This window comes from Myotis davidii, unplaced genomic scaffold, assembly GCF_000327345.1.
Source record: "Myotis davidii unplaced genomic scaffold, ASM32734v1 scaffold1330, whole genome shotgun sequence".
Classification (NCBI taxonomy): domain Eukaryota; kingdom Metazoa; phylum Chordata; class Mammalia; order Chiroptera; family Vespertilionidae; genus Myotis; species Myotis davidii.
The window spans coordinates 929255-957002 of NW_006283826.1; the positions used below are offsets into that span (position 1 = coordinate 929255).

Consider the following 27748-nt stretch of genomic DNA (forward strand, 5'->3'; position numbering starts at 1 on the left):
CAGTCAGCTCAATACTGCAGTCAGCTCAATACTGTACAGTCAGCTCAGTACTGTACAGTCAGCTCAATACTGCAGTCAGCTCAATACTGTACAGTCAGCTCAGTACTGTACAGTCAGCTCAATACTGCAGTCAGCTCAATACTGTACAGTCAGCTCAGTACTGTACAGTCAGCTCAATACTGCAGTCAGCTCAATACTGTACAGTCAGCTCAGTACTGTACAGTCAGCTCAATACTGCAGTCAGCTCAATACTGTACAGTCAGCTCAGTACTGTACAGTCAGCTCAATACTGCAGTCAGCTCAATACTGTACAGTCAGCTCAGTACTGTACAGTCAGCTCAATACTGCAGTCAGCTCAATACTGTACAGTCAGCTCAGTACTGTACAGTCAGCTCAATACTGCAGTCAGCTCAATACTGTACAGTCAGCTCAGTACTGTACAGTCAGCTCAATACTGCAGTCAGCTCAATACTGTACAGTCAGCTCAGTACTGTACAGTCAGCTCAATACTGCAGTCAGCTCAATACTGTACAGTCAGCTCAGTACTGTACAGTCAGCTCAATACTGCACAGTCAGCTCAATACTGCAGTCGGCTCAATACTGTACAGTCGGCTCAATACTGCACAGTCGGCTCAATACTGTACAGTCACCTCAATACTGTACAGTCAGCTCAATACTGCACAGGCTCAATACTGCAGTCGGCTCAATACTGTACAGTCAGCTCAATACTGTACAGTCAGCTCAATATAACAGCCCTGTCTGGTAAGGTAAGTGCTCCTGGGTCACAGACAATGGCTGGGAGGTCATTGGCTTATCCTGTGAAGCAAATATGACATTGACCCCTAGAGCTTCCTAAACTGGGGTGACATAAGGACTAGCAGGGCCTGGCCGGAGTGGCTCAGCGGTTGACCATCCTCTGAGCACCAGCAGGTGGCTGGTTCCACTTCCGCACAGGACACATCCCCGGGTTGCAGGTCTCATCCCCACTCAAGGGAGCTTATGGAAGGCAACCAATCAATGCTTCTCTCCCCCTTTCTCTCAGGTGAGGATTAAAAAATAATAAACGGGTGTGTAGAGATAACCATGTAAACATTATCTCCTCACCAATTCAGACTGACATACTCAAAATTAAAAGGACACCGACAGGCTGCATGTCAGATCCACACGGAGACCTCTCAGTGAACAAAGATAAGTGAGAGGCTCACTGTAATGCTATGGAAAGCATCCGAGCTGAAATTAAGGAAGACATGTACCACCTTCCAGGTTACATCGTTGAAACTGATTCTCCCTTCCCCCAGCAAACATTTCCCCCTGTTACCTCTGGGGCTGACTTTCATTTAGCAGGTGGATGGCAAGGAGCCTGACCTGCGAGGCAGCAGACAGCTCGGGGTGGGAGGAGCGCGCCTTCACTGTGCCTGCCTGTTCTGAGAGGTGGGTCATTTTAAGCGCTCTCTGCGACAGACTTGCTTTGGTGCCTAGAAATGAACAAATGCCAGTTTTAGATATGAAAGGGAAACGTGTGCTTGTCTCACATCCCTGCTTGTTTACAAAAAAAAGAAAAAGAAGACTGACCCCAGTCTGCCTGCGCCTCCCCACACCTGGTCGCTAGTGCTCACCGAGGAAATAACCTTTCTGGAGAAAAATCAACCCGTTCGTCTTATCCAAGCTCTTTCCCGGGGACCCAACTTTCCTCCTCACCACCTGCCACTTCCTACCCGCTCCGCTCCTTTGGAGGTTCTAGCCGGAAGCAGTAAGGGTCCGAAGCACCTTTCTCGAACCTGACCTGAGCATTTCAGGGGAAGTGGTGAGACTGAGCGGTCTGGTTCCAGGCAGGAGTGCAGGGCCCAGGGCAAATGTTACAACCGCATAATTACCGGGCACAACGGTATATTCTAATGACGTCTCATTAGGAATTAATGACATGAAATAATTACTGTTAAAGTGACCCCTCTGTCAAGGGATATAAGCGAGTGAACCACTTAACACCAAGAGAACACGGTAATAGACTAAAACCGGGCCCCGCGGGATTCCCGCACGGAGATGGCGAAGGTGACGATCTTCTTTATAGAACGGCTAGTGTTGTATGAAGGACCAGCAGCAGGACAGTTTGCTGTACGCGGCTCATGCTTGGGCAGTGCGTCCTTTATACGAACTCTGCCTTTAAAAACTTCTGTGGACCAACTGCACTTGCTCTACAGGTTTTCACTGGCTCTTTGAGACCAGTAGGAAACGAAGTCCAGCCCAGGACTTCCTGGGCAGCAGGCGCTGGCATTGCTGGAGGGGTGGGTTGGGGTTTAGCAGAATCCGAGCAAGGAAAATGGCTAAAGGCTACGGTTCCTGAGTACCACATCAGAATTGTTGACGTCTACTTTGCAAAGCGTTTAAATGCATCCCACACATAATTTTCCCCACCGCAGAGTTAGCCACTGGTGCCCAATGGATACAGCTGGCAGTGGATGCGAAAGAAAATTCCTAGTACGAATAAAACCAACATCCACTGATTGTTGGATAAAGGTCCACCGATGTCTGAGCAAAGCATGCACGCTAACGAATGCGTGTCCAAGTATCACCTAGTGCTGCCTTTGCAGGGCACGCAGGGTCATCGGACTGACCTCACTACACAGGACCCAGGAAACGTGTTGCAGTTCGTTAGTGATGCACTGAGTTCTGTAATGCTCCCGGCACCGTGGAGTGGTGCCTGGATGAGGCAGAGACCAGTATCCTCCCTGAACTGAAAATAGGGCCTCACTCTTCTCAGCCTCTCCGACGGTACAACTAGGCCAGCAGGGACACCGCGTTGTAGTTGGCAAAGCTTTTCTCAGGGCACAGTCTTCGCCCTCGTTTGCGGAGTGAACTGAGGCTGAGTGGCCTCAACAGCTTTAGCTCTAAGCTCAGGCAACCAGAGATTTGGAACAATGTCCTTAGATTCAGAACAATGTTCATTTCTAAATAGATGGAGGCAGACCAACAGCAGCGTCTTTTGACTTATTCTGACTGTAAGCGCTCCCAAGTCCTGGGCCCCCCGAGAGCAGGTGGCTTTTCCTGCTCAACAGACTCACAGAGAGAATGCAGCGGGCTCTCCCGCGGTGTGGTGTGGTGGACAGCACGGCACTGTTGCCAGTCTGTGAACCGGGGAACATGACAGGGAGATGTGTCTGTTATTTCTAAGGAACAGCAAAGAGAAACTGGCTGGGGCTGCCAAGAGAAAGGCAGAATTACAGACTTGTAGTTTGTTCTAGGATTGACCACAAGCCTAGAGTTGGGACACTATTAAATGTGACCTCCAAACAGCTGAAGAGCTAAACACCAGACTCCTATTCAATGGTGTGTGTGTGTGTGTGTGTGTGTGAGCTCGCGCTCTAAACCTTCTAGGAGTGAACTTGCACCCTGGAGTATGAGAACACCGTTTGGGAGCAGCGCTGGGTGGGGTAAGGGGGGCGGCACACATGTAGGTCCCTGGCTCCTTGTGAGGCCTGTCCAATCTATAACACAGACACCTTCTGGGTAGGTGTCAATTGTCTTTATTTCAAATGGAGGATGGGAGGGGAAAAAAGCCACTCAAAGTCTCAGTAATTCAATAATTTATTCCTCTAAAAAAGTGTGTAAAAGTATATAGCTCTCATTCACAAGGTATATATGAATGACATTTAAAATGGAGGCCTTTTAGTATTGTTTCTTTTATCAAAGTCTTTTAGTGTACTGTACCAGCGCTATACTGCAGGGTTTTTTTAAATGAACTTCACATATTTTTGTATTCTTTCAAATTGTTTGCTATATATAAAAGAAGCTCACTGCAAAATGCTTGAAGGAAAAAAGGAAACAAAAAAATTCAGAACTTCCCAGAAATGTACAGCTTTTACATTTAAAAAAGGCTCTGAGATATACACACAGGCATGCTGGACCCCCTCCCGCCCGATTCCCCTTTTTAGTTCAAACCATGGTAAGAGTTCTGATTTCTGCAGGATTGCCAAAATTAAAAATTAAAAAAAAATAAAATAACTTCTCACTCTGTAGCAAATCCAGGGCTTGTACATTTCAGATTAATTCAGTAAAAAACTCACAAGTAAAATAATGCATATTTAAGGGAAATATTATACAGACTTTCACACAGAAGTACATAATAAGATTTTTTAAAATCTATTGCCATTCATTTATTTTTGCACAAAAACGTATAAATATGTCACCAGCTTTTCTTAACTTAAAAAACTTAAATAAAAGACACCAGATGAAATCTACCCTTTGCTGCCTTTTTTTTAAAATTTTTGTAGGGTTTTTTTTTGTTGTTTTTTGTGTTTTTTTTTTCTTTTTTCTTTTTTTGCTTAGAATTGGGTTTCTAGGGAAGAAAAGCCCCTGCATTAAAAACAGCCCATTAAAAAAAAAATTCAAAGTTCTGATGAATTCTGGAAAAAAAAGCAACCCCAAAGTGGTAAAAGATTACAAATATCTACTTTACAATTTGTCTTCTCACCAAGATAATTTTATACAAGTTTACAATCTTCATCATCTTATGCTCTTCAAAAGGCCTTGAGAATTTTTCCTTTCTGATTAAGAAAAAATAGCACTGCAATATTTTTAAAGTCAATTTTACACTGTACACATTAGATACAAATGGTTTTGATATATCAGATTTTTTTAAACCTATACATTGCGAAAGTCAAACCCCCCCTCAATTGGTGGAACAGAGAACAAAATTATCCATTTACAAGTTATTTCTCTGCTTTCACATTCCCACCACACCACTTTTTTTAATATAATGTTTTAAACGTTAGATTATTTCAAGAAAAATACTTTTACAAAATCCTATTGTTATTACATTTTCCTTTCTGTTAACACCCAGGACATGGCAGTCTCTTGGAAGAACGTTCGTAGTTTGCACGGTTCTCTGCACAGACGACTAGCGCCCAGGCCGGCGAGAGCACCTCGCGGGCCAGCCCCACACGCCCTCTGACAACACACCGCCAGCGAGGGCTCAAACGGAATCTGAAAGACAACCCTCTCGGGCCTGGAATGAGGAGTCATAAAATACTTCAATTAGCCACTAATGCTTTAAAAAGGCATTTTTTAAAAAAAAGTCCCACCATGAAGGCTCAACTTCAAGTACTAATTTAATGGTTAAGCTGTAATATTTCTTTGAAATAATATTACTATGGTCCAGAAAAAATTCACCATATTTGTAACTGATTTTCTGAGCAAACACTTTCGATTGTAATATGTACATGAGTCCCCTTTGATCTAATGAGAGGAGAGACCTGGCTTCCAATAAGAATTCACTAGAAAATATATCTCCATGGTGACTATATAAAACTAAGGAAGGTGCGTGCCTCCATGGCTCTAGGTTGGGCCTGACTGCCTTCTGTACAAAATGTTATCCTTCATGAAACGCTGGCCACTTTAACAAGGAATGGGCAGATTTGTTCTGAGCAAAACCTGCTGCTGGATGGTTAGAAATATATTACTTTTTAGGCCTACCTCCCCAATTTGTTTTCACTCCTTTTCTGGTTCTTAGGACAGAGGTATGTAGTTAAAGAATCCTACAGTGGGTCTGAGTTGGGTTTCAGCTACTGTACCTGGTCCTCGCAAATTAAAAAAAAAAAATTAAAAGTCACAAAAACCCTATGACAGAACAATTTAAAATAAATAAACAAAATGAAGATGTCTCCAGACTTTTGTATCTACACACAGGTATGAAGTTAGCCAAAGCACTCACGCCCCTTGCGATGGGCGCACTGGGAGAAAAGCCCACGGTGAAATCATGTACTTGAGCTGGTTCTCATTTTGAAAAAGTCCTAGAATATGGAGTTCAGGTAACCCACAGGCCATACACCAATAACTAGAGGATTTCATCCAAAGGGCTAAACTACCCTTAGTTTAGACAGAGACTGAAAACACAGACTCTTGTGTGCAAAAGGATACCATCTCTTCTGTTTCCCTCCTATAAACCAACACCAGCCAAAACTTCCCATGAGCCAGGGGTCCGGGGTGCCCACGCCACACCCTGGCTGGAGTCACTGCTGTGGACGTTTCTGGGTCCATGAGGAAGTGTCTGTGAGTCACTCTGTAAGGAGCACTGCAGAGACAAGACGTGCCTGCGGAGGAGTCACAGTGCAGGCTGCGCAGTGGTCTCGGGAAGAGGGCGGGCACCTGCAGAGGGCAGCAGGCTCCGTGACTGAGGCTGCAGGAGAAGGAACTGAGCCAGAGGACAAGTGCTTTTCCATTAGAGTATATTCATGATGGCGTTGTACAACTGAGTGAGCACCACAAAGTGGACGGGAAGGCAGGAGGTGCGGTCCTGGGTGGCCGGATTGCATGTGAGCCAGGACAGAGCGTTGTACTGCTCCAAAACAAACCTGTGGAGAGAAGACTCAGGTCAGGGCACAGGCATGGCAGGTGAGGTCATCACAAATTCTAACATCCGGTGTTGCAGAAAGAGGCCTAATATCCTCCTGAACTTGCCCCAGGCTCTCGACTGTGTTCCTGCCTTTCACGCCCCATCTTCCTTCTCGGCCTGCCAGTCTCAGAGGGCAGCCACTGGCCACACGGGAACTCACGTAAGCTGTAACTATACTAGTAAAACGGGCCCTGCTTTGCAAAGACTTAGCATTTAAAAAACATGTAAAATAGCTCCTGAATATTTTTATACTGATTCCCGCTGAAATATTTTGGATATATTCAATGTTAATCCTGATATATTTTTTATATAATTGATGCATTTGCCACTAAAGTTAACCTCACTAATTTTTTTTATTATGTAATGTGGCTACTAAAAAAGTTTTCATTAGATATGTGGCCCAGGAGGCCAGGGAAGCCAAAATCATGATGAGCCGGTTCTTGCTGAACTGTAATTCCCAAATCATTTAAGAATCTGAAAACCTTAGAAAAAGCTTGTACATTTTCTCAACATACATGAAGAATACTTATGGCCTCTTAAAATGCAAGAGACTTTGTACACACTTCTGGGAGGTACTCCCAACTATGGGGTTTTTGTAATTAACTGCATTTATAAAATTGATATGAGAGGTTAAAGATGTTTGCTGTAAGCTCCAGACTGCCTTCTAACTACCTGCCCTGACTGCGACCTATCTTTATCACCATGCAGTGCCTCCACTATGCAGGAAGCAAGGCAGCTGCACATGCAGGTCACTGTCCTATTTACCAAGCCCACTGCCCTGTCCGCCCTGCGTCCGCAGGGGCCTGGCTCCAGCTGGCACCGTGCTCCCCTGCACAAGGCGGCATCTCTCCCACAAACACCACATTCAGTGAAAGCCCAGGAAAATCAAGAGCAAAGGCAGTAACTCCCAACGGTGCTGCTGTGCTGCCTGGGTCTGCACCCACCTCAGAACATCAGATGTGGTTTTGGAGTCAAGAGGATGTGGAACCCACTGAGAGGTCCGGGTCGGGAGAAGTTCGTCCGTCTGTGCTACAGAGATGTGGTGATGCAATGACGCCTGCAGAGGAACAGAGACAGTGACCTTCCTGGTCTGGCTGGCCACAGGCAGAGAAAGGGCCAGGCCAGGCCTGCCAGAAGCAGGCGCTCTGAGGGTCCTTGGAAGCCAGGGCACCTATGAGCCTGTGAATTTTAAGCTGCTCAGTAACCCCAATGTGATCCCACATAACTCCGTACCCTAAAGTTGAAAATAAAAGCTGGCACTGTCGATGATTGCATCCTGTGTCCCTTCAGGTCTTACTCTATTGCCCCACTTGGATATAAGTGGTCACTAGATTCAGTAGGTGCCAGCATACTCCATCCACTATGAAGTCCCCCATCAATTTTTAACTTAATGGTTTAGCATAGTCTTATTTATTAAACAGCTAAGAAATATAATATGTAAAGGAGAGGCAACAAAGTTGCTGAAATCTTTCTCTTTATTTTTCAATTTTTAGGTTAATGAATTGCTGCTCTGGCAGCTTCAATAGGTGACTGATAACTGTTTTGCTTTTCAGCACAATTATGAACCCATGGACTTATTTCATCTATTGCTACCATTATTCTCTTTGATGACCAAATGGTACCATCCTTGAGCAATGGAAACCCTCCACTGGGTCCTTTGATAGGACTCTAATAATCTTAGGTAACTTCCTTGCTTTTAAGGATGACAAGATGTCTCAGGTTCAACTTGAATAATTCGTACTTCAGGTCTGGAATCAGTCACCTCTTCAAAGAATTCTGGTTCTTTTGAATGATAAATGGTATTTAGGAACTATGATCATGGCAACAGAGGTGTTTATTACTACCAAATTGTCATTGCTCCTAAGCCTTTTCAGTAGACAGAGTTGAAATATGTATATATATTTTTAGAGAGGAAACAATAAATATAGGGTCATACTGACAATTCTAATTCAAAAATAAAGATTACATGAGCTTTCATATAACTTCTTTGATTTCATAATAATATGTTAAAGTCATTAGGAAAAGAGAATTCCTTTAATTATTTTTGGTTTTAACGTTCCAGATGTGTGTGTGTGTCTTATACATTACTGCACAATAATCTATACTCCACAGATAATTACATAAAAATACTTCTCATTTTGTCATGGACAACTCGTATTCCACTACTATAGTTTATTCAACCAGCCCCTACTGGTGGATATTTCAGCTGTTTCTAATCTTTCACATATGTCATTTTTTGTTTTTGCCAAAGTTCCTTTTGAATAGATTTCTAGAGTTGGGACTGCAGCATCTAAAGAGAAATGTGTAGGTTGTAGAATCTGGCTTCTCCCACAGCCCTGCAACAGAGTTCTGTTGTCAAACCTTTGGGTTTTTGCCAGCCTGTGGGTGAGAAACGGCGTTCTTTCCGGTTTCCTTCATCCAAACTGGAAGTGGGATTTCTTTTGTATTTAACCTTTAATTTGGATTAAAAGTTTCCAAGAAATACACAGGAAGGAGCAAGTGTAAATGTGGAGTTTTCTAGCCAACGCCTGCCCTACTCTGATGAGTGCTGACAGCCCGTGGCAGGGAAGGACAGCGAGCTGCCACCTCCACCCAGGCCACCTTCATGACAGCAGTGCAATGGGAACCGGGAGAAAGACATCCTCAGAACCCGTGTCCATCCTAGAGGTACCCTTAGGGCTCCACCAAGTCCCCTCCTTGGGTTAACGTAATCCATTTCTTTGAGACATGGTTTTGGGTTCATCTCCTAAATCCTACTCTCTACTTATAACTGTAATTAAAATATCCTCAGAGTATAAGTAGATGTGAGAGAACCAGGGAACAGAATAAGACTATGGTGACAGAAATTTCTAACCAAACAGCAAAAGTTACTCATCCCCCCCCCCCCCCAAAACTTCAAATATGATACCAAACCAACCTTTAGGAAGAGGGGACACTGGTTCTGAGCCTGGGGACACGATGACCAAAACCACTGGGGGAGATTCTCAGCTTTGGCAGTTGATACGAAATACCCCAGGGCCAGCGGCTGCTGCTTCAGCTCCTCCGGAGCCTCTCGAGAAAGAAGGCGCTCGCCCTGGCTCTACAGAACAAGTGCCCAGCATGATCAGCGTTTGTCACCCAATCACACGATTTTAGAAATCAACTTGAAAACACACTGAGATGTAACTGACATAAAACATTATATGAGCTTCAGGTGAACAATGTAATAATTCATATTTGGATATTTATATCTATTGCAAAGTGATCACACAGTAAGTGGTTGACATCCATCACCACACATATTTACAAAACATTTTCCTTGTGATGAGAAAGCTTCAGATCTACTTTTTATCAACTTTCAAATATGTGACACTATTATTACCTATAGTCACCACGCTGTACATATGTCCTGTGATTGATTTGTTTTATAACTGGAAGTTTGTACCTTTGACCACCGTCATCCACTTTTTATCAAGTCACCCTGCACACTGTGGTGAGCAATCCCCTTTCAGGCAGCATCTCACCCCAAAATGCCAGGTAACGGAGAAAGGTCAGTAGGAGAGGCACTGTCTCTGCTGCACACGGATATCTGAGGGAAAGTACTGCTCTGGCAGAAGGTACCAGCGAAACCAATGACCTCAATCAATTAAGAGCGAATTTATTTTCTTTGGTTTCTTGTCTGCAGAATGTAGCTTGTTGCGTGGCATTATTAGGTATCAAACAAAAAATGCAGAGAGTGAATCTCTGACAGCTAAAGCTATCTCTGCACTCATGTGCCAGCAGCCAACCCCAAATGCACAGTGCACCTGGCCGTGTGCTGTCAATGCCACTGTCAGGACACACAGCCCTTCCTGGCTGCCTGCAGAGTGGGACACTCCCGACTGACCTGCCAGCAATGTGAGCTGCTCCTGCAGAAGCTCTGTGAATGCCAGCAGCTTTCCTGACAGGCTCTTGTAAGAGACTCCTGTGCATTTCTGAAACGGGCATTTCCTCACCTCTGATTCTTTTAGCTAGCTTCAAGAGTTAAAAATACTAGTATAGTTTTCATGTAAGCAGTAACAAGTAGTCTGTTTTCACGAGCCTTCTGCTTCAAGCGGGGGGAAATCCTCAACTACTAAACCAAGTTGTATTAGACCTGAGATGGTTAAAAGATAAAAACTTACTACAACCTTGAACAAATTCTTTCCCGTTGTAATGTCTTCACTGGATATCAAAGAATGTTAATGGCTCAGAAAGAGGAAATGCTAAAAACCTCTCAGGGGTCACCTGGCTATAGGTGCTCTGAATTGAGAAAGGCCACCTGACTAGCTAGCTTCAAAGCCGTGCAGTTTAAACTGTGGCATTCAATGAAAGCCTTTAGGGTTGGGGGCTCCAACAAAGAGAGAAAATATAGCACATCTCTGTTTCTTATAAAACTAACATCACAATTCAATCACCAACTCTAATGAAGACACTGAATACGATCAGTAGTCGAGGCGGTAGTAGTATTTCCATTTCACAGATAGGTAACTAAGGCTGAGAGGGGGAACGCTTGTCCAGGGCCACAGAGCTAGTCAGCCACACAGCTGTAACTCAGAGCTATATTTATCCACATCCAGGGCATGCACTCTTAGCTGATGATATGCTATTTGCCTCTAGAATTCACAGTAATCCTAAATTTAAAACTATCCAGTATAAAAATTTGGTTCCTATCACAAAAATCTCCAGGAAACTAATTGTCATCAACTGGAAAATGTTTTTTTTAGGGAATAAAGACATTTACAATCTCTCCTTCCAGGAGGAGGAGGTGGGGACAGGCAGTATCATGAAGGCAACCACGGGGTGGACCTTCCCTGGTTTCACTGCTCTGTGACTAAAGTTTAAAATCTTCTCTCTCTGGTTAAACTCAGGGCTGGCAATAAAAGTCCCGCCTGACAGAAGCCGAAGTCCTCTAAGTACACCTATGTGTCTAAATGAGTTGAGCAGGGTTGCTTATATTTGTCCAGTTTGATACATTAGACATAGCAGTTCTTCTGTGTCTTAACCCCTCAGTCTCTTAATATTTTAAGTAAAAGTACAACACAGTGATAAGGCATGAATCCTCAAGCATTTAAACAAAGCATGAGCAATGGCCAAGCCTTTAGCTCTACAGTTGATATCCCTATGACATTTAAAGATGAAACTACTTGTAAGCTCTGTTTTTTTCTTTGATACTCTAGCACAGGGGTGGAGAAACTTTTTGACTCGAGGGCCACAATGGGTTCTTAAACTGGACCGGAGGGCCGGAACAAAAGCATGGATGAAGTGTTTGTGTGAACTAATACATCAACCTGAACACTTCTCCAAAGTCAGCCTCCTGTGGCTTTCCTGTGAGCTGGCTGCAGAGGAGATGGGGACCACATGCCGGAAGGCACCACAGCATGGAACACAACCGGCAGGCTCCTTTCAGAATAATCACCCATCAAGGATGTGTCCTTCAGTTAACACAGTTACTTTGCTTTTAAATAAGTAGGACTGTCAACCTGGCCTCTGGAAAATCACTCTCTGGGCAAAAATTAAAAAAATAAGCGGGAAGCAGCAAGTTACCCAAACTAACTTTTGTTAAGAAAACAGTGATTGCACACAACCCTCCCAGCATTAATAAGACCATTCTTCTGAAAAAGCGTATTTATCAGGAATAATATACTTCCCCACACTTATTTTTCTTGTTCCAAGGACCCAGACCAACAAGAAGAAAGGTGCATGGAGTAAAAAGATGGCCCCGCCTCTGGACTGTTTTGTTGAAGACTGAGATGGTTTCGCACAGCCCCCTTCACACCATCCTTACCCGGCTGTGCTGGAAGTGAGAGCCCACACCGATTCCAGAAGGAGAGCCGGGGGAAGGGACCGGGGAGGAGTTGGGGGAGGGGAGGTTCCCAGTCATTAATATGCCAATGTCATTGTCCATATCATCTGGGAATGGAAGGTCAAACATGTCTAGAGGAAGAGAGAAAAAAACACACAAAAATTAAAAAAATTATCCACATACCCAACTTAACCAATACACTCTTTTTGGGGAGCTATGATTATTACAGGCAGGTGCTGTTAACAAATTAGTAAGATTTAATGTGTGCGTACTGAGTGCAAGGTGCTGCAAATTATTCTTTCACTTTGCACCCTCTCCAGAGATATCCTAATGTGAAGTATTAACAGAATGAAGAAATAAAGAACATAAAATAAAACTCCACATTCTGTATAGGCTCCAAAGGCACATAAAAAGATGGCAGAACAACTAAAGAAGCAATTTAATTATTAAACAAAGTTAACATTGATACCATCTAAGAAAACAACAGACTCCATCTATGCAGCCAATTAGCCTCTAAATCCTGGAGGCTGATGAATGCATGTTAATGGTGTGAACTCGCCCTGAAACTGGAGGCCTATTCCACAAGCAGATCAAAGCACCACGTTTTCATTAAGAAATCCTCTCCCATGTTATAAAAGTAAGATACTCTCACTGCAGAAAATTTGGAAAGAAAAGTACAAAAGAGGAAAACCATCACCCATAACCCAATCACCATGAACACTGGTTCTGATTCTTTTTCTCCTCTTTGTTATTACCTTGTGCTCACACTATATATGTATATAGTGGGGTATCTTTTTACCTTCCCCCTTTAACAGGAATAAATGCTGGCAGCTGTTAAAAATTCTTTAAAAAATGCAAATAGCTGCATAATATTGAGCATTTATAGTTATAAATAACCATTTCTTAATGAATGCCTTAATATATTCAATCAAAAAAACCCTATTAAGAATAATCAAGTAAAAAGTTGTTTTTGAACAAATTCTCCTCCCAGTGATTAGCTAAAGGCAGTTGCTATCATCATATTGCCTAGTAGTCTTCATACTTTCACATCAGATCAAGAAATATTTATTGAAAGAGCAACACCCACATACAGTACACTACCACACAGACACTACTTTTTGTCTTTCATGAAAAACAAGAGAAAGTGAATTTCCCAAAAGAGGAAAGTATTTATTTGTATTGGTAACAGAGCAGACAAATTAAATCTTCAAAACCAAACTGATTCTCCAACCTTCATAAGCCCCTCTTCATACTTCATGTGCTATCACAGCACTGAACAGCTGTGGCGGCCCCAGGACTCCACACGCTAGCTCTGTCTCTTGTGGAAGCTGAGTTCTAGGCAAACATGGTCCCCACTCACCATTGTTGGGGCTAAACCCATCTTCATTGGGATAGTTGGCTGGAGCCACCTGGATGGTTGAAGATGTTGGGAATACCAAGATGTGTGTACAAGAAGCATCTTGAGGGGTGTTAAGCTGAGATGACTGCATGTTTAGTGCAGTACTTCGGCCAAAAACAGAGCCCATTGTGACAGCATCTTTAAAAAAAAAAGGTATCAATTCCTTTTGTGCAGGAGTGAACAACTCCAGAAATGACGTGTTTAAGAGGATCTGAGCTGGAAAGATAGGAGTCTGACACAACTGCCATGATGAATACACATTCAAAGTTGAGCCCAAGTGTTTAAATATCTATAAGAAACTGACTCAGAGCATACAGCTACAATAACTCAAGCCTCATTTCATATTGGAAAGGTTAAGATAAAATTGGACTGAGTCTACCAAATAGGTTTTAATTACTTATATAAGAAGTATTTCTAAAAATAAATCTCCCACGTCCCTTCCTCCTGTGGTTGCTCACAAACTGTAAAGTACTATTCTCCTAAATGATACAATTCTGTAGAAATGGTACCATTCAACTAATAATTGTTATAACTAACACTTATTAAATGCTTACTACATCCCAGATTCTATGCTACATTATTTATTCGTGTCACCTCATTCAATCATCATGGCCATCTCAAGATAAGAACTATTATCCCCATTTTGTGATGAGGACAGAGCACAAAGAAAGTTTTGTAATCTACTCAAGTGCAGGCAACAATCAATTTAAGGTCTACCGAGCAGGCTCCTGCAGGCCACCTATCTCACACCCAATCCTATTTACCTTTACAGGGAGTGAGTGGACAGGGTCTCCCATTTGATGAAAAAAATATCTGGGTGGTAAAAACAGTTTTAAAAGTATAAAATTGCTTTGTCATAAAATTATAATAGTGTAGTTGCTAATTTGTAAATAAAAAACACTACACTCTAGCCTGGCCATTGTGGCTCAGTGGTTGAGCGTTGACCTATGAACCAGGAGGTCATTGGTTCGATTTCCGGTCAGGGTACATGCCCGGGTTGAAGGCACGATCCCCAGAAGGGGGCGTGCAGGAGGCAGCTGATCAATTATTCTCATCATTGATGTTTCTCTCTCTCTCCCCATCTCCCTTCTTCTCTGAAATCAATAAAAATATATATTTTTTAAAAAACCACTCTGTGGCTACAATGTTTTGGCTATCCACGTACTGGTACTTGTTGAAAATTTACTGTGGTCCAGGCACTAAACAAAATGCTTCACCCGTATGTGCACCATTCATCCTCAACTATGTAAGAGAGACTCTAAATATGCTCTCTCAAGGCTGCTTAGAGATTCTGTCAAACATCTATCTTCAAAAGGATATTCAAATATGTATCATGCTGGTGTCCGTTAATCATTTTTGGAGGGTGATCCTGATAATCTAACAACAAACTGTGGGCAGGCAATAGTTATCAGCCATGACTCTAAGACCTTGTAGTCATAGCCAGAGTGTAGGCTCTCTCCAAGGTGCGGTCAATAAAGATAAGAAAATCACAAACTATGTCCCTTGGAAGAGACCAAATGGTTTCCATTTTTGAACCCCAAGTACAATTTTTCTTATAAAAATAAAAAAATACAGATACATTCTACACTTGTCTATGAACTTAAGTTTGAATGGACGAACTGACGTGATGCCTCATTAATGAAACTGACAAGAAGAGATTTACCTGGCATCACTACAAAGGACCCCTGAGGCTCCATGGCAACCAGGCAGGCACTAAGGATAGAAGGAGAGTCTGTGGCAGAGATTCCACACATCCGGCACATGTCCTTGAGCCGTTTACTGATTGTCTGCAGTGAACATTCTCCAAGGAGGATACTCCAATCTGAAACCAAGTATCACAGTTATACGCAGTCTTTACACATTCATGTTGCTGTGAGGTTTGAGTGTTTACCAGTGTTGCCTGGTTAAGTGAATTTCCAGGTTTGCGCCCTACTGGGAATGTGGCTTCCCACAGGTTCTTCTCCTTGCTATGAAGAACACGTTACCTAACCTTTATTACACTTCATTAACAAAGAAATAAAGGTCTACTGTTCTGTAGACTGCAGCCATGTTTGAAATGGCCTGTGAGCATCCAGGACAGACCCAGGTACTAGTAGATTTATACACTTCAGATGCTCTCTGGTGAGGCCACCAGTCTGTTCTATCTCTCCTCCTCCTTCCCCAGGTCTGGTTCTTTCACAGCCCCTATCAGCACTTTCTTCAGAGGTGAGTACCATTGGGAAAACCGGTTTTGTTTACCGCTTGCTGTAGACTGGTTGTTTCCACAAAAGGCAAGCAGCAGCAGAAGCAAGGGGGAGCCTTTCTTAGAAAGCCCCAAAGCACTAACAAACAATGGGTGTGAGTGAAGTGCTCCAAATGAAGCTGCAATAATTACGCAGATTAAAAGTTGGCATAAATTTTCTTTCTAATATCTGTGTACTGCCCCCAAACAAATGGCATTATATCGTCTCAGAGAGCTGTTAGGGTTATGTTAACTCTGGGAAATGAAAAGACGTGGTCACGCTCCTGCCACCATGTCACTGATGAAATGCCACTCCTGCAGGCTTCTCTAGCTCTATATGTTTTCAAACAAGCAGTTCTCTCCTGAAAGAGAAGGTGAAAGGAAAAAATTTTTCCTATTTCATATTCCTAATGAACCTCAAATTGAAGTGGCTGAAATAAAAGTGGCCAGGAACACACAGCAGTATTTTTTAAAACCACAGAAAAATAAAACAGATTAAGTTTTGTATTTAAAAATCAAATAAGAAGAAAAAGGTGGTATAAGTATTTCTATCACAAACACTCTGGTGATAAAGAACAGAAATTCATCAAGCTGACTGAAATCTACAGGCTCCTGTCTGATACTATCCCATAGAAGCAATGTGTGCAGACCTCCGATCCCTGAAGGAAGAAGACATAGGTCAGTAAACTGATTTCCTGTGTGCTAGGCTCTTCTCCGTGTTTTCATTCCTTGAAAGCACATTTTCTCTCGGTCACACTTACACATTTCCCCTCTCAGAGACAAGAGGAGTGTGCCCTTCTAATAAATCATACAGGGAAGGCAATGGCCTAATAATTTCGCAAAACACTAAGTGATGAGGCTACATTTTGGTCCCCTCTTCTTCTTCTTCTCTATTATATTCTAACTTTTCCCAAGGGTTAAGAGTAGCTCAAAACCTTTAAGAAATAAGGTTGACTAAAAGGCATACTAGAAGAGAAGATAGGAAATCTGACAGAAATAAAATGATGAACCCTCTAATGTAATAGGCCTCCAGGCTACTGATATCAGATTCATTTTAAGTACAATAGTCTTTAAAAAATGAAAAGGGTACATACTATCTTCTATTACTCTACAATATAATTTATTACTAAAATAATGTATGTACAATGGGTTTCTAAGAGAACACTTATTTAATACATATTATATATTTGTACAATTGCTGTAACACCCTAATAACTCACTCAGGCACTTGCTACAATGCAAGTTATATCTGTATCACTTATTTGTGGAATCCCTGAAATAAAATATAAGTTTTATGTAAAAAAAAAAAACAACACAAAAAAAACATGTGCACCCTAATACAAGCATCAATAAACCATGGTCCCAATGCCAATTCCTGCCCGCCAAGTTTTTGTAAATAAAGTCTTATTGGAACACAGCCTCACCTATTTACTAAGGTGTTGTCTATGGCTGCTCTGAAGTTACAATGGCAGAGTTCAGTAGTTCTAACAGTGACCAGCTAGCTTGTAAAATAAAAAATATTTACTATCTGGCCCTTTATAAAGAAAGTTTGCTTTTCTGCTCTAATACACATACAAGCACAAAACCACCTGTTTTTGCTTTTGTGCTGACCTTAGAAAGAAACCTCTCCCATCTCTATGCATATACTGAACTTTTTATAGATGTGTCATTAATTAATAAGACTTCTGAAAGAAAGCTAGGCTTTTAAACCTGTGCAAGCAGCTGCATTAGGTTAGTAAATGGGCTGGGCTTAAGGTTTGGCAAGACAGCTGCTAGTGGTCAACTGTGTTACGTTAGTTACTTTCAGTGCTTTGTGACGGTTGTATTTGCAAGAAATGATAAGCAGTTGGTATATATATCTGGGAATTCAGCTTCCAGACGGAAGAATATCAGAAAGTGGCAAGGTGAATAAAGACCGTTCCGATTTACAACCACTAGTCCTTTTAAATCAGGGTTATCTTGCTATTGTGCTGCCAAAGCAAAATCTAGAAATATAACACTTGTCTCTGTCAACCACTAAAACAAAGAACAAAAAAAAACCTGAAAGCTGTTCTTATATACGACTTCTTCTATCATTAGTAACCTCTGACATAAAATCTGTGTTAAAACTAACTTGTACTTTTCTTTGAATCAAGATAAAAAAAGCATTAGAAATTCTAATATACTGAATATGCTTTTTATATTAATAAAACATTCTCTCTTTTTACAGTGGGGTTCACTATTTAAGATTTTCTTTGATTGAGTACATGGTTTTGTTGCCAATGAAAAGTTTAAAAACCGCTGGTTTCTTGTACACTTAAAAGAATGTGAAAATATAATCTGCTTTATTCTTACTACCAATTCTACAATTTTCTCCCTCAGCTCAATTAATGCATCAGCTCAGCCCTTTTCCATTGTTTCTTGTGCATATTGCCTTCAAGAATTTCTCACCTTTAAGCTCCCCATGGCCAAGACGCCCGAGTCGACCAATAACAACTCTCCAGGGTAGAGATGTCATTTGGACAATACCTATGCACCATTCCCATAACTTCTGCAGTCCAATTTTACGCGCAGACACTTTACTCTTCCGTGATCTAAACAAGAAAAAAATGGGGGAAAGGTCCTCAAATGAATTAAAGTTATCACTCGGACAAAACCAACAGGATTCCAAAGAACCCACCCACACAGGACCCATTGCACTTAGAAAGAGAAATGAGAAAGATTTATATCTCACAAAGGCACAGCATCACTTTACATGCACCACCAACACCAAGGCTGCTCACCTGTTTGGTAAAGCAATATTTACAATGCAGGTTTCTAGTAACTCCCCATGGAGGTCAGTGCAGGAAGCCAAAAGCCAGCGCTGGTCATGAGACAAACAATAGCCCACAAAGAGCACATTGTATTTCTGGCTCGCTTCACCAAGTATCTCTCCCAGCTCTGTCTGCTTGTCTTTGTTTGGGGCCTCTGTCTGCTTGTCTTTGATTGGGGCCAATATGAAAGGAGGGGAGTAAAGCTGGATTGGGCTGGGCCGCTGAAATCAAAATCACAATCAATATCAGCACAAAGCCACTCAACTTCATGTTTACAACACAACCCAGAGCAGCACTGAATGAAACCAAGAGGAAATAATGGTAACAGACTGCCCCCCACCAACACCATCTATATAAACAGCAATGATAACACAGGCACCGAAAAGACTGTTTAATGATAGAAGCTAGGGCATCCAACCAAACCAATGTTTCCTTATTAAAAGAACTATTTTAGAAAGTAAACTGGCCCAACTTCATTAGTCATTAGAAAAGTGGAAATTAAAACCATAATGAGACACCACCACACACCCACCAGAATGTCTGAAATAAAAAAGACAGACAACACCAAGTATTGTTCATAATAGTGTTAATCATATAAGCTGCAAACAAAAAATGGCCTAAATACCCATCAACAGTACTAGTAAGATGAATGATACATTGTGATATAGATGCACAACCACAATATTAAACAGCAAAGGAAATAAAAAAACTACCACTAAAAGCAACCAAAAGGATGAATCTCAACACTGAATAAAAGAAGCCAGACACAAAAGGTTATAAATTGTATGATTCAATTTATATAAAAGTCAAAAAATAGACCAAACTATGTTGTTGTAAGTTGGAGTAATGATTACTGCTGGACTGACAGAAGGGACCAGAAGGGAGAGCTTCTGGGGTGCTTGTTACATGGTATGTTTACTTAGTAAAATTCATCAAGCAGTACACTTAGGATTACTTTTCAGCTTGTATATTATACTTGTGTGTGTGTGTAATTTAAGAAATCAAAGCAATAGCTGTTATCCAAGACAAACATTTTAGATAAACTGTGACAAAATGTAATCATCGACTTTTCAATATTTAACAAACAACGTCTATGCTATGACATGGATGAACCTCAAATATTATGCTAAATGAAAAAAGCCAGACATAAAAGACAATATATTGTATGATTCCATTCATATAAAATGTCCAGAACAGGCAACCCATAGAGACAGAAAGTAGATTAGTTGTTGCCAGGAGCTGGAGGAAGGGCAAAATGAGGAGTGACTGCAAATAGGTATAAAGTTTCTTTCTGGATTGATGAAATGTTCTAAAGTTAGGCAGTGATGATAGTTGCAAACTCTGTGAATAAACTAAAAATCATTGAACTATATAATTTTTAAAAGGTGATTTTTATATGTGAATTATGTTTCAATAATTAAAAAAAAAAAGAGTCCAGTCAAGGCTGCCTGAAAAATTTTGTGTGAAACAGGTTAAGTGTCAAATATATGAGGTGCAATAAAAAAAGAAAAATAAATATCTGAGATGCAATAGACAGCTTGTGATAAGTCACCAGGTAACATATTCTTCCCAAACCCTGTTTATAAGATGCTGGATGTTCTATGAAAAACAAAAGTGATACTAGTGGAAGATTTCTTCTAAAACTTGCATGATAAATACTAAGATACAGTCTTCCTTATGTGGAAACGTGCTTGCATGAGACTGTACCACTGTGGAGAGTTAGACTTCCCAGAAGCAGGGGCCTGGTGGTTTGGTTCCCCACCCGCTGCATCCTCATCACCTAGTACAGGGCCTGGCGCACAGCAGACACTCGGCTTTGTTTAATGAATGAAAGGCGGTATTCTAGCTGCAGACTGAGGGAGAGGCAGCATTTGGCAATTCATCATTACTGCAATGCAAGTAAAAATGTACAAACCTCAGTAACTATTCATAACGTTTGGTTTTCTTTTGTTTTTAATAAACTCAAGTGATTTATTTCCCTCTTCCTGTTTCAAAGCAAAAGGGAAAAAAGCACATTTTTTCACTTATTTTCTTCTAAGCCTCACTTTATCTCATAAACTCCTGATGGCGCTCTGCCACAAAGTTACAATCTTTAAAAATGTTACATCATGCCTTGGGATATCCTTTACTCTCCTCTATGAAAATGCGGAATACTATTAATTACCATTTGAAGTTGTGATAAATTCTTATCAAAGCATAAGAAATGACTGCATCTGAACTGTGGAATAACCACAAGAAGTAAAAAAATTAAGTTTATAAAGAAATGCAGTAACTCATAATTTCTGAGGCAAAATAAGAAACAGAAAAACAACCTAATTTTTTTAAGTTTAGAAAAGCTAATAGAGAAAATAGATGAACTGCTCACAAAAATAAAGTTTCAAACTCAAAAGAATAAAACTGCCAAATACAGAAATTTTATATAATCCAGAAAGAATGTAGGTTGTCAGCTAAGCAGCTTCCTCTCCAGGGACCAAGCTGACGTGAACCAAGCTGCAACAAATGCAGTATTATCTAGAGTTGCATCATTTGTCCATTTCTAAGTTTTTATTTATTGAAGGGAAAGCACTTTATAGGGTTTTCAAAAAACCCCCCAAAACACAAACACTTGTTGGCTTTCCCTAATAGATAATCTTCCATGCAATACAGTTGTGGGAACTACCTTCTGAAGGCTTTGAACATGTTAAACTTTGCCCTGTGCATCTACCTTCAGTGAAAGGAGGTTAGGAAAATAACAGAGGTGCACAACTTTGTTTAAAACAGCTTGGTTTTGGTGTTTTGGAATTCCCCATGAGGTGCATATCTGTGGGAGGTAGTTACTAAGATGGAGAGAAAAAGCATTCATTTGGAACAGAAGCCCTGAGAGGAGAGAAGAAAGGAGTGCATCAGAAAAGGAGGGGCCCTTATGAAATAAACACCCACACAACTGCTGATCAAGAGAGAACTGGAGAAGGTAGAAAGTTAGTGACTGAAGACACAGATTAGGTTCAAAAAATAAAGAACAAGGTAAATATAGGAGAGGCAAACATAAGTAAAAGTAATAAACATATTGTTGCCGTAGGTCCTAGATCAAAAAAAAGCAAGAGTTTGCTTGCCTCTTTCTCAAAAAACCTTACGCGTTCAGAGGAGTCTCTCTTTTATTTGACTTAAGGATTTAATTACCATTTTTAAATAAAGGAGGAACAAATTCAGCTACCGACTCCCCTGGCTTTCTGCAAAGGTCTGGCCTGCTACTACCCACCTCCGGATTCTTGAGGGTCATCTCAATGCTGGCGGCAGGCCCGAACCCTGTGAGGGACTTAATGTGGATCTGTGTAGGCAGAGGTCGCCTGCACTGGCAGTACACTGAAAATGCCATGGACTTCAAGTATTGAATGTAGAAAACTTGTTCATCCTTCATTGTCTGCAGCATGGACTGGCAAGGCACAATCTACAGACACAAACACAAATAAAACTGGAAACTGAGATCAAACATGCTAACAAGAAAGTTGAAAATGAAATGGCAGGAATTCTTAACTTGAATGGGGAGGAGAATTTTAGTTGTAAAATATATGAATACCAAACATAATATAATAAATCTTAATTCCTTTCAGTGACATAAAATCCAGTATTCCAAATGTACACCAGCAATTTAAGAAGAGGTGCCACTGTGTTGGTCAAGTTACACTGTCACTTAGAAATAACCCTGCTCCTATTTTAGGGGTAAATTATTAATGTACTGTATCTATGTCCCCAATTTTAAAACTTTTAAAAATAGATTTATCATTTATATACACACACATAGGGTGCATAGCATCTTTGGAATTATTGTCTAATCATTTGAGAAACAAATGTCAAAACAATAAAAAACTATTAACAACCTATTCTGGTAACTTTAATTTTGACCTTTTAATTCTATAAGATACTTTATTTAAAGTAACAGTAAAACAAAACCCAAGCAACTAAGGCATTGTTTTCTACCTATTAAATTATAAAATTAAAACAATTATTATGCCGTCAAGCTGTCAAGGGTGCGGTGAAAATGGGCATGCTCACTCATGATGAAAAAAGTGTAAGCAAGTAGAACTTTTTGGGAAAGGAATTTGACAATGCTTATCAGAATCTATAGCTAGGAATCTACTTTAAGAAATGACCTGAAATGTGAGAAAGATATTATACATGAAGATGCTTGTTATGGCTTTATTTATAACAGTAAAAAAGTGGAAGCAAATTAAGTACTGTACAGGCATCATTAGATAAAAAAGATATGCAGTCATTAAAAATGTTGCTGTGAAAATTTTAAATAACATGAAAAAGTATTCATGAATAGCATTAAATACAAAAAGAATATCCTATATAATAAAAGGCTAATATGCAAATTGACCAAACGACAGAACAACCCGTCGGTCACTCAATGCAGGAGCTACCCCCTGGTGGTCAGTGTGCTCCCACAGGGGGAGTGCAGCTAAGCCAGAAGCTGGGCTCACGGCTGGTGAGCGCAGTTGCGGTGGTGGCAGACTCTCCTGCCTCTGCGGCAGCACTAAGGATGTCTGACTGACGGCTTAGGCCAGCTCCCCATGAAGCCGTCAGTTGGACATCCCCCGAGGGCTCCCAGACTGCAAGAAGGTGCAGGCCAGGCTGAGGGGACTCCCTCCCGCCCGAGTGCAGAAATTTTGTGCACCGGGCCTCTATTAAGTTATATTAAGTGTGATCTCAACTGAGTAAACAAACATACAGAAAAAAGGCTAGAAATACACCAAAATGGTAATGAAGGCTGAATCAAATGTACTTCCAATTATTTAAAAAATCATGAACTTATATTTACTTTCATATACTAGTAAACAACAACAAAGGCAAAAAAATAAACTTGCAAATACTTACCTGGAGAATGAAAGAATTTCTCATATGCTCAGGTAAATTATCCAGCATCTCTGTGTAGCAGCGCATCAAACTCAATAGCCAAAAGTTTCCAGAGGTAGAGTCTTCCTCTGCAGTGTAGGTGAAGGGATCCACCATGTAAATGACAACAGCTGGAGGATAGGCCTGGCTGTCTGCGGAGTCAGGCTCTGTGGGAATTCCTATTCTCTCCCTCTCTGTAACACTGCAGAGAAAGTCACTTATGAGATGCAAAAGTAAACATAAATTATATAAAAATAAAGTCAAGTCTAGTGCACACTGACTCCTTGGGCAATGATTACAGATGAAACGTAACATTAACATGTGTCACATTACTGAAATAAAGGCAAACCAAGCCAGTTAGCACCCAAGATAGATATAAATGACAGTAACTGCCTCTAAATGGGAGATCTCTTTTTTCCTGTAGCTGTAGTCTACAAAGATGGTTTATAATACTATATTAACAGTAATAGCTTACTTTTATCCAAACATTATATTCATATAGTAACAAATATGTTAATAGTAATAGCTTACTATTAAGCTAATCTATATATATAAAAGCATAATATGCAAATCGACCGGGTGGCAAAACAACCGGTCTCTAGGATGTGCACTGACCTCCAGGGGGCAGACGCTCAATGCAGTAGCTGCCCACAGCCCATAGGCCCCAATTGCCTGATTGGGGCCTGCCAGCCAACCTCTCAGTCCCTCCCCCCAGGTTGGCAGGCTCTGATCACCCGATGGGGAATGGGGAACTGGGGGTGGGTGGTGGCGGACGCGGATGGTGGGAGGTGGAGCCAGCTGCCAGCAGCTGGGGAAGATCGACCCTGGTTGCAGGCCTGGCCTAGGGACTGTGCACAAATTTCATGTGCTAGGCCTCTAGTAAGTTTAATAATAAATTAAATATTTAAGTTAGTTTATAAGAAATCTCATATTTTTAAAAATATATATTTTTATTGATTTCAGAGAAGAAGGAAAAGGGAGAGAGAGATAGAAACATCAATGATGAGAGAATCATTGATTGGCTGCCTCCTGCATGCCCCCTACTGGGGATTGAGTCCACAACCCAGCCATGTGCCCTTGACCGGAATCAAACCTGGGATCTTTCAGTTCGCAGACTGATGCTCTATCCACTGAGCCAAAGTGGCTAGGGCAAGAAGTCTCATATTTCTTAACAGTGAAGCTGCTGATTAACAGCTGTTATTTTCTCTTGTGAAGAAGAAAATCAGAGTCCTTTACTGGATTTAGAGACTCTCGAGGTTGATGGGGAGAGAAGAGTATAGAAGAAAAGTAGGTAAGAGTCCACACGGAAGTCACCCACCTCAATCAATGAGTAACATACCTTTCTTGTCCGTCCTGTGAGGGCTGAGAGGAGCTCTGCCCAGGCTCAGGGTCTCCACCACAGCCTATGTTCCCTTGCATTCTATCAGCAGAACTGGCCCCAGTGCTGGGGTTCTGCCCTCCAACACTACCACTGAATCCTGACGAAGAGGTAGTGCCTAGCTGGCTAACGACGGGAGCAGAGGCAGACGATGAGACCGGTGGCACGGTGGAACCAGATGTGGAACTACTTGCTGCAGGGTTTGCAGAACTGCCATTGGAGGTGGGATTAAATGCACCGCCAGTGGAGGGAGCTGCAGACCCTGCATTTGCAGCTAAAGGCCCAGTGTTCCCAGGAGTAGTTTGTCCCTGTGTTGCTGCTGGTGGGGTCTGGTACTTAGGTGGTGTCAACAGGCTGCTATCGAGCTGCAGAGTGGCTAAATAAGGTGCTGAAAGAATATATGTAGAGCAACATTAGTGAGGTTCTGCAGTGTTAGACAAAAGAAACTCAGAATGGTCACTTTTTTTAAAACTATGCTTTCAGGCTGCAGTATCTCCACACTTGAACACATGCTTATATATCACACAAACACAGAAATGGACATGGAAATACTTATTATAAATACTGGAAAAGAACCTTGCTTGAAAAGAAAGAAAATCATTTGTAACATTTTCCTTTCAGACTGAATCCATATGCCATCACTGAAAAATGGGAGACCAGCCGTCGTGGTATATATTATGCCCTTATGCATATAGGGCTTTACAAGCTTCTTAGATATTCTTGTGAATCTGGGTTAAAATTAAGCAGTTAGCCAAAGCCGGTTTGGCTCAGTGGATAGAGCGTCGGCCTGTGGACTGAAAGGTGCCGGGTTGCAGGTGCTTCCCCAGTGGGGGATGTGCAGGGGACAGCTGATCGATGTTTCTCTCTCATCGATGTTTCTAACTATCTCTCTCCCTTCCTCTCTGTAAAAAATCAATAAAAATATATTTTAAAAAAAATTAAGCAGTTAATCTTAAGCCATGCTGCTAAGTTTTTGAACTCTGGAGTAAATTAGATATGACTTCTTTAGGCAACTTTAAATAGCTTTTAAAGAACATACATGCACATAAAAGTTAGCATTTAACTAGAATGCAAAAATTAGATCTAAATAAACACAGTAATGGAACATTAGACAAAAGTAATATAATGTTACACCCTAACAGGTGTGTGTTGGGGTGCAATTTGCTATTTTCTCTCTCAAATTCTACTTTTCCAAATAAATTCCCATTTACCTAGGTGATGGCGGCAAACTTGCGCATAAAGTTTGAGTCTGGAATGATTGTCATTCTCCTCGCTGCTCCACGGCTGGTTAAACCACTCACTCACAAGCTCGTCGGTCAGCTTCTGTGCCACGGTCTTCCCCACACGCATGATCCCATCACGTAGCACTTTGCAGATGGGCTTGTGCTGCCCAAGCCTACACATCTGATATCACAAACAAGACCATTACTTACGACAGAACGCATCACCTTGTTCAGCATATAGTGTTAGTGAGGCACATTCCGTACCATAAACATGGAGGCATTTTCCTTTTTCTTTTTAGTGTGACCACATGCAACTACACCAACATTATAAACTGGTGGTATTTGGTAATTATGATGTACCCTAATAATACTGCTGTATATTTCTCCAAAACCTGGAGTAGCTGCTCTACAGAAAAATAAGTGTTTCTTCTGAAGAAATGTTTCTGCAGCCCAGCCCATTCATTCTTCCAGCCTGAGGAAAAACTGCGGAGCACTGACTGCTAGGGGTCAAAAAGGAACTAACAGGTTCCTGCCTACTAAGGCTAAGCAAGACATCTGTCCACTAAAACCTCTTAAGGAATCCCTCCTCATAACATTTTCCCATAAGATAGCATTAAAATGCATGGGCCATCTGTTAGATTGTTAAAGACACTTGGAGATCACTAATAGTAGAGGCCACGGAAATGCTGATCGCTTTTATAAAGTAAATGGTTATTTTAGCATGAGATGCTGTTGTCAATTTCTAGGATACTAAATGGAAGATAATTAATATACCTGCCTAAAGTAAACTACTTAACTACCTGCTCACCAGCATGAGAGCCCGTATTATTATCTCTTGCTAGAGTTAATGAACTGAAGGCTTACCAAAGCCCTACAAAATCTTAAGCAGGTATGTACTGCTGCCAAATGAAAGTTCTTAAGATCTAAAAAGATTCGGCAAGCCTTTTATGTTTTGTAACTTATGTGTAGGCTTCATTCACATAAGAGAATGGCTGGGCTTTGAAATTTCTTAGACAAGTTTTCTGTGTTAGGGTAAGTATGACTTAATATTATTTGTATCCATGGGCCAGGCACTGTTTAGAAACTACTGTATCCAAGGGTTTCCGTCAGTGGCTTAACTGATGCCATTACCTAATACGTAGCATCGCCTCATTACTTTGCAGCAACACATACGTCTACTACTTCATGTGTACTCATGTTTATAGAAAGTGGATGTTCTGCTATGGAATATTTTTGAAACTCAACTTGGCATCTTATTTAACAACCACATTTGTAATACTTATAATATGCCTGTCACAGTTCTAAACACTTTACAAAATCTCATTAACCAATGTCACCCCAATAAACGTAATAAAAAAACTTATTTAATTTAATCTTGCCAAATATGATATCAGAAGTAAAAAGGACAAAGAACTTAGTGTGTGTGTACTTTGGCAGAAGAAATGTGGTACTTTCTCTTCAAAGACAGACATGATTCTAATTTTTCAGAAGTAACAGGAATTTATGTACTAAATACCTGGCTGTTACATTATGATGGTGATTACATTCTTAATGTGTATCAAATTTTCAGTATTAAGATGAATGTAGTGTTAAACAAAACCTAACAGGGGCATGATTCAATAAATGTATCTTTTGATTTAGAAATTTTCAAGCTGAACATTTTTATACA

The 27748-nt window shown here is 41.1% G+C and overlaps 1 protein-coding gene across 3 annotated transcripts in view; it reads right to left on the bottom strand.

Annotated features, from left to right (window-relative positions):
• Positions 1-3564: 3564 nt before the first annotated feature.
• The window catches only part of MED13L (mediator complex subunit 13-like), a 248346-nt gene continuing 224162 nt past the window's right edge, over positions 3565-27748 (bottom strand). For all 3 annotated transcript variants that reach the window (XM_015567540.1, XM_015567547.1, XM_015567549.1), the window contains 12 exons: positions 26068-26260; positions 24818-25244; positions 23461-23680; positions 21842-22030; positions 18574-18824; positions 18242-18384; positions 15254-15412; positions 13552-13728; positions 12174-12322; positions 9306-9467; positions 7333-7445; positions 3565-6347 (listed from right to left, as the gene is read on the bottom strand). In XM_015567540.1, coding sequence (XP_015423026.1) covers positions 6215-6347; positions 7333-7445; positions 9306-9467; positions 12174-12322; positions 13552-13728; positions 15254-15412; positions 18242-18384; positions 18574-18824; positions 21842-22030; positions 23461-23680; positions 24818-25244; positions 26068-26260 — 2316 coding nt within the window. In that variant the 3' untranslated portion in view covers positions 3565-6214. The remainder of the gene's footprint in view (positions 6348-7332; positions 7446-9305; positions 9468-12173; positions 12323-13551; positions 13729-15253; positions 15413-18241; positions 18385-18573; positions 18825-21841; positions 22031-23460; positions 23681-24817; positions 25245-26067; positions 26261-27748) is intronic.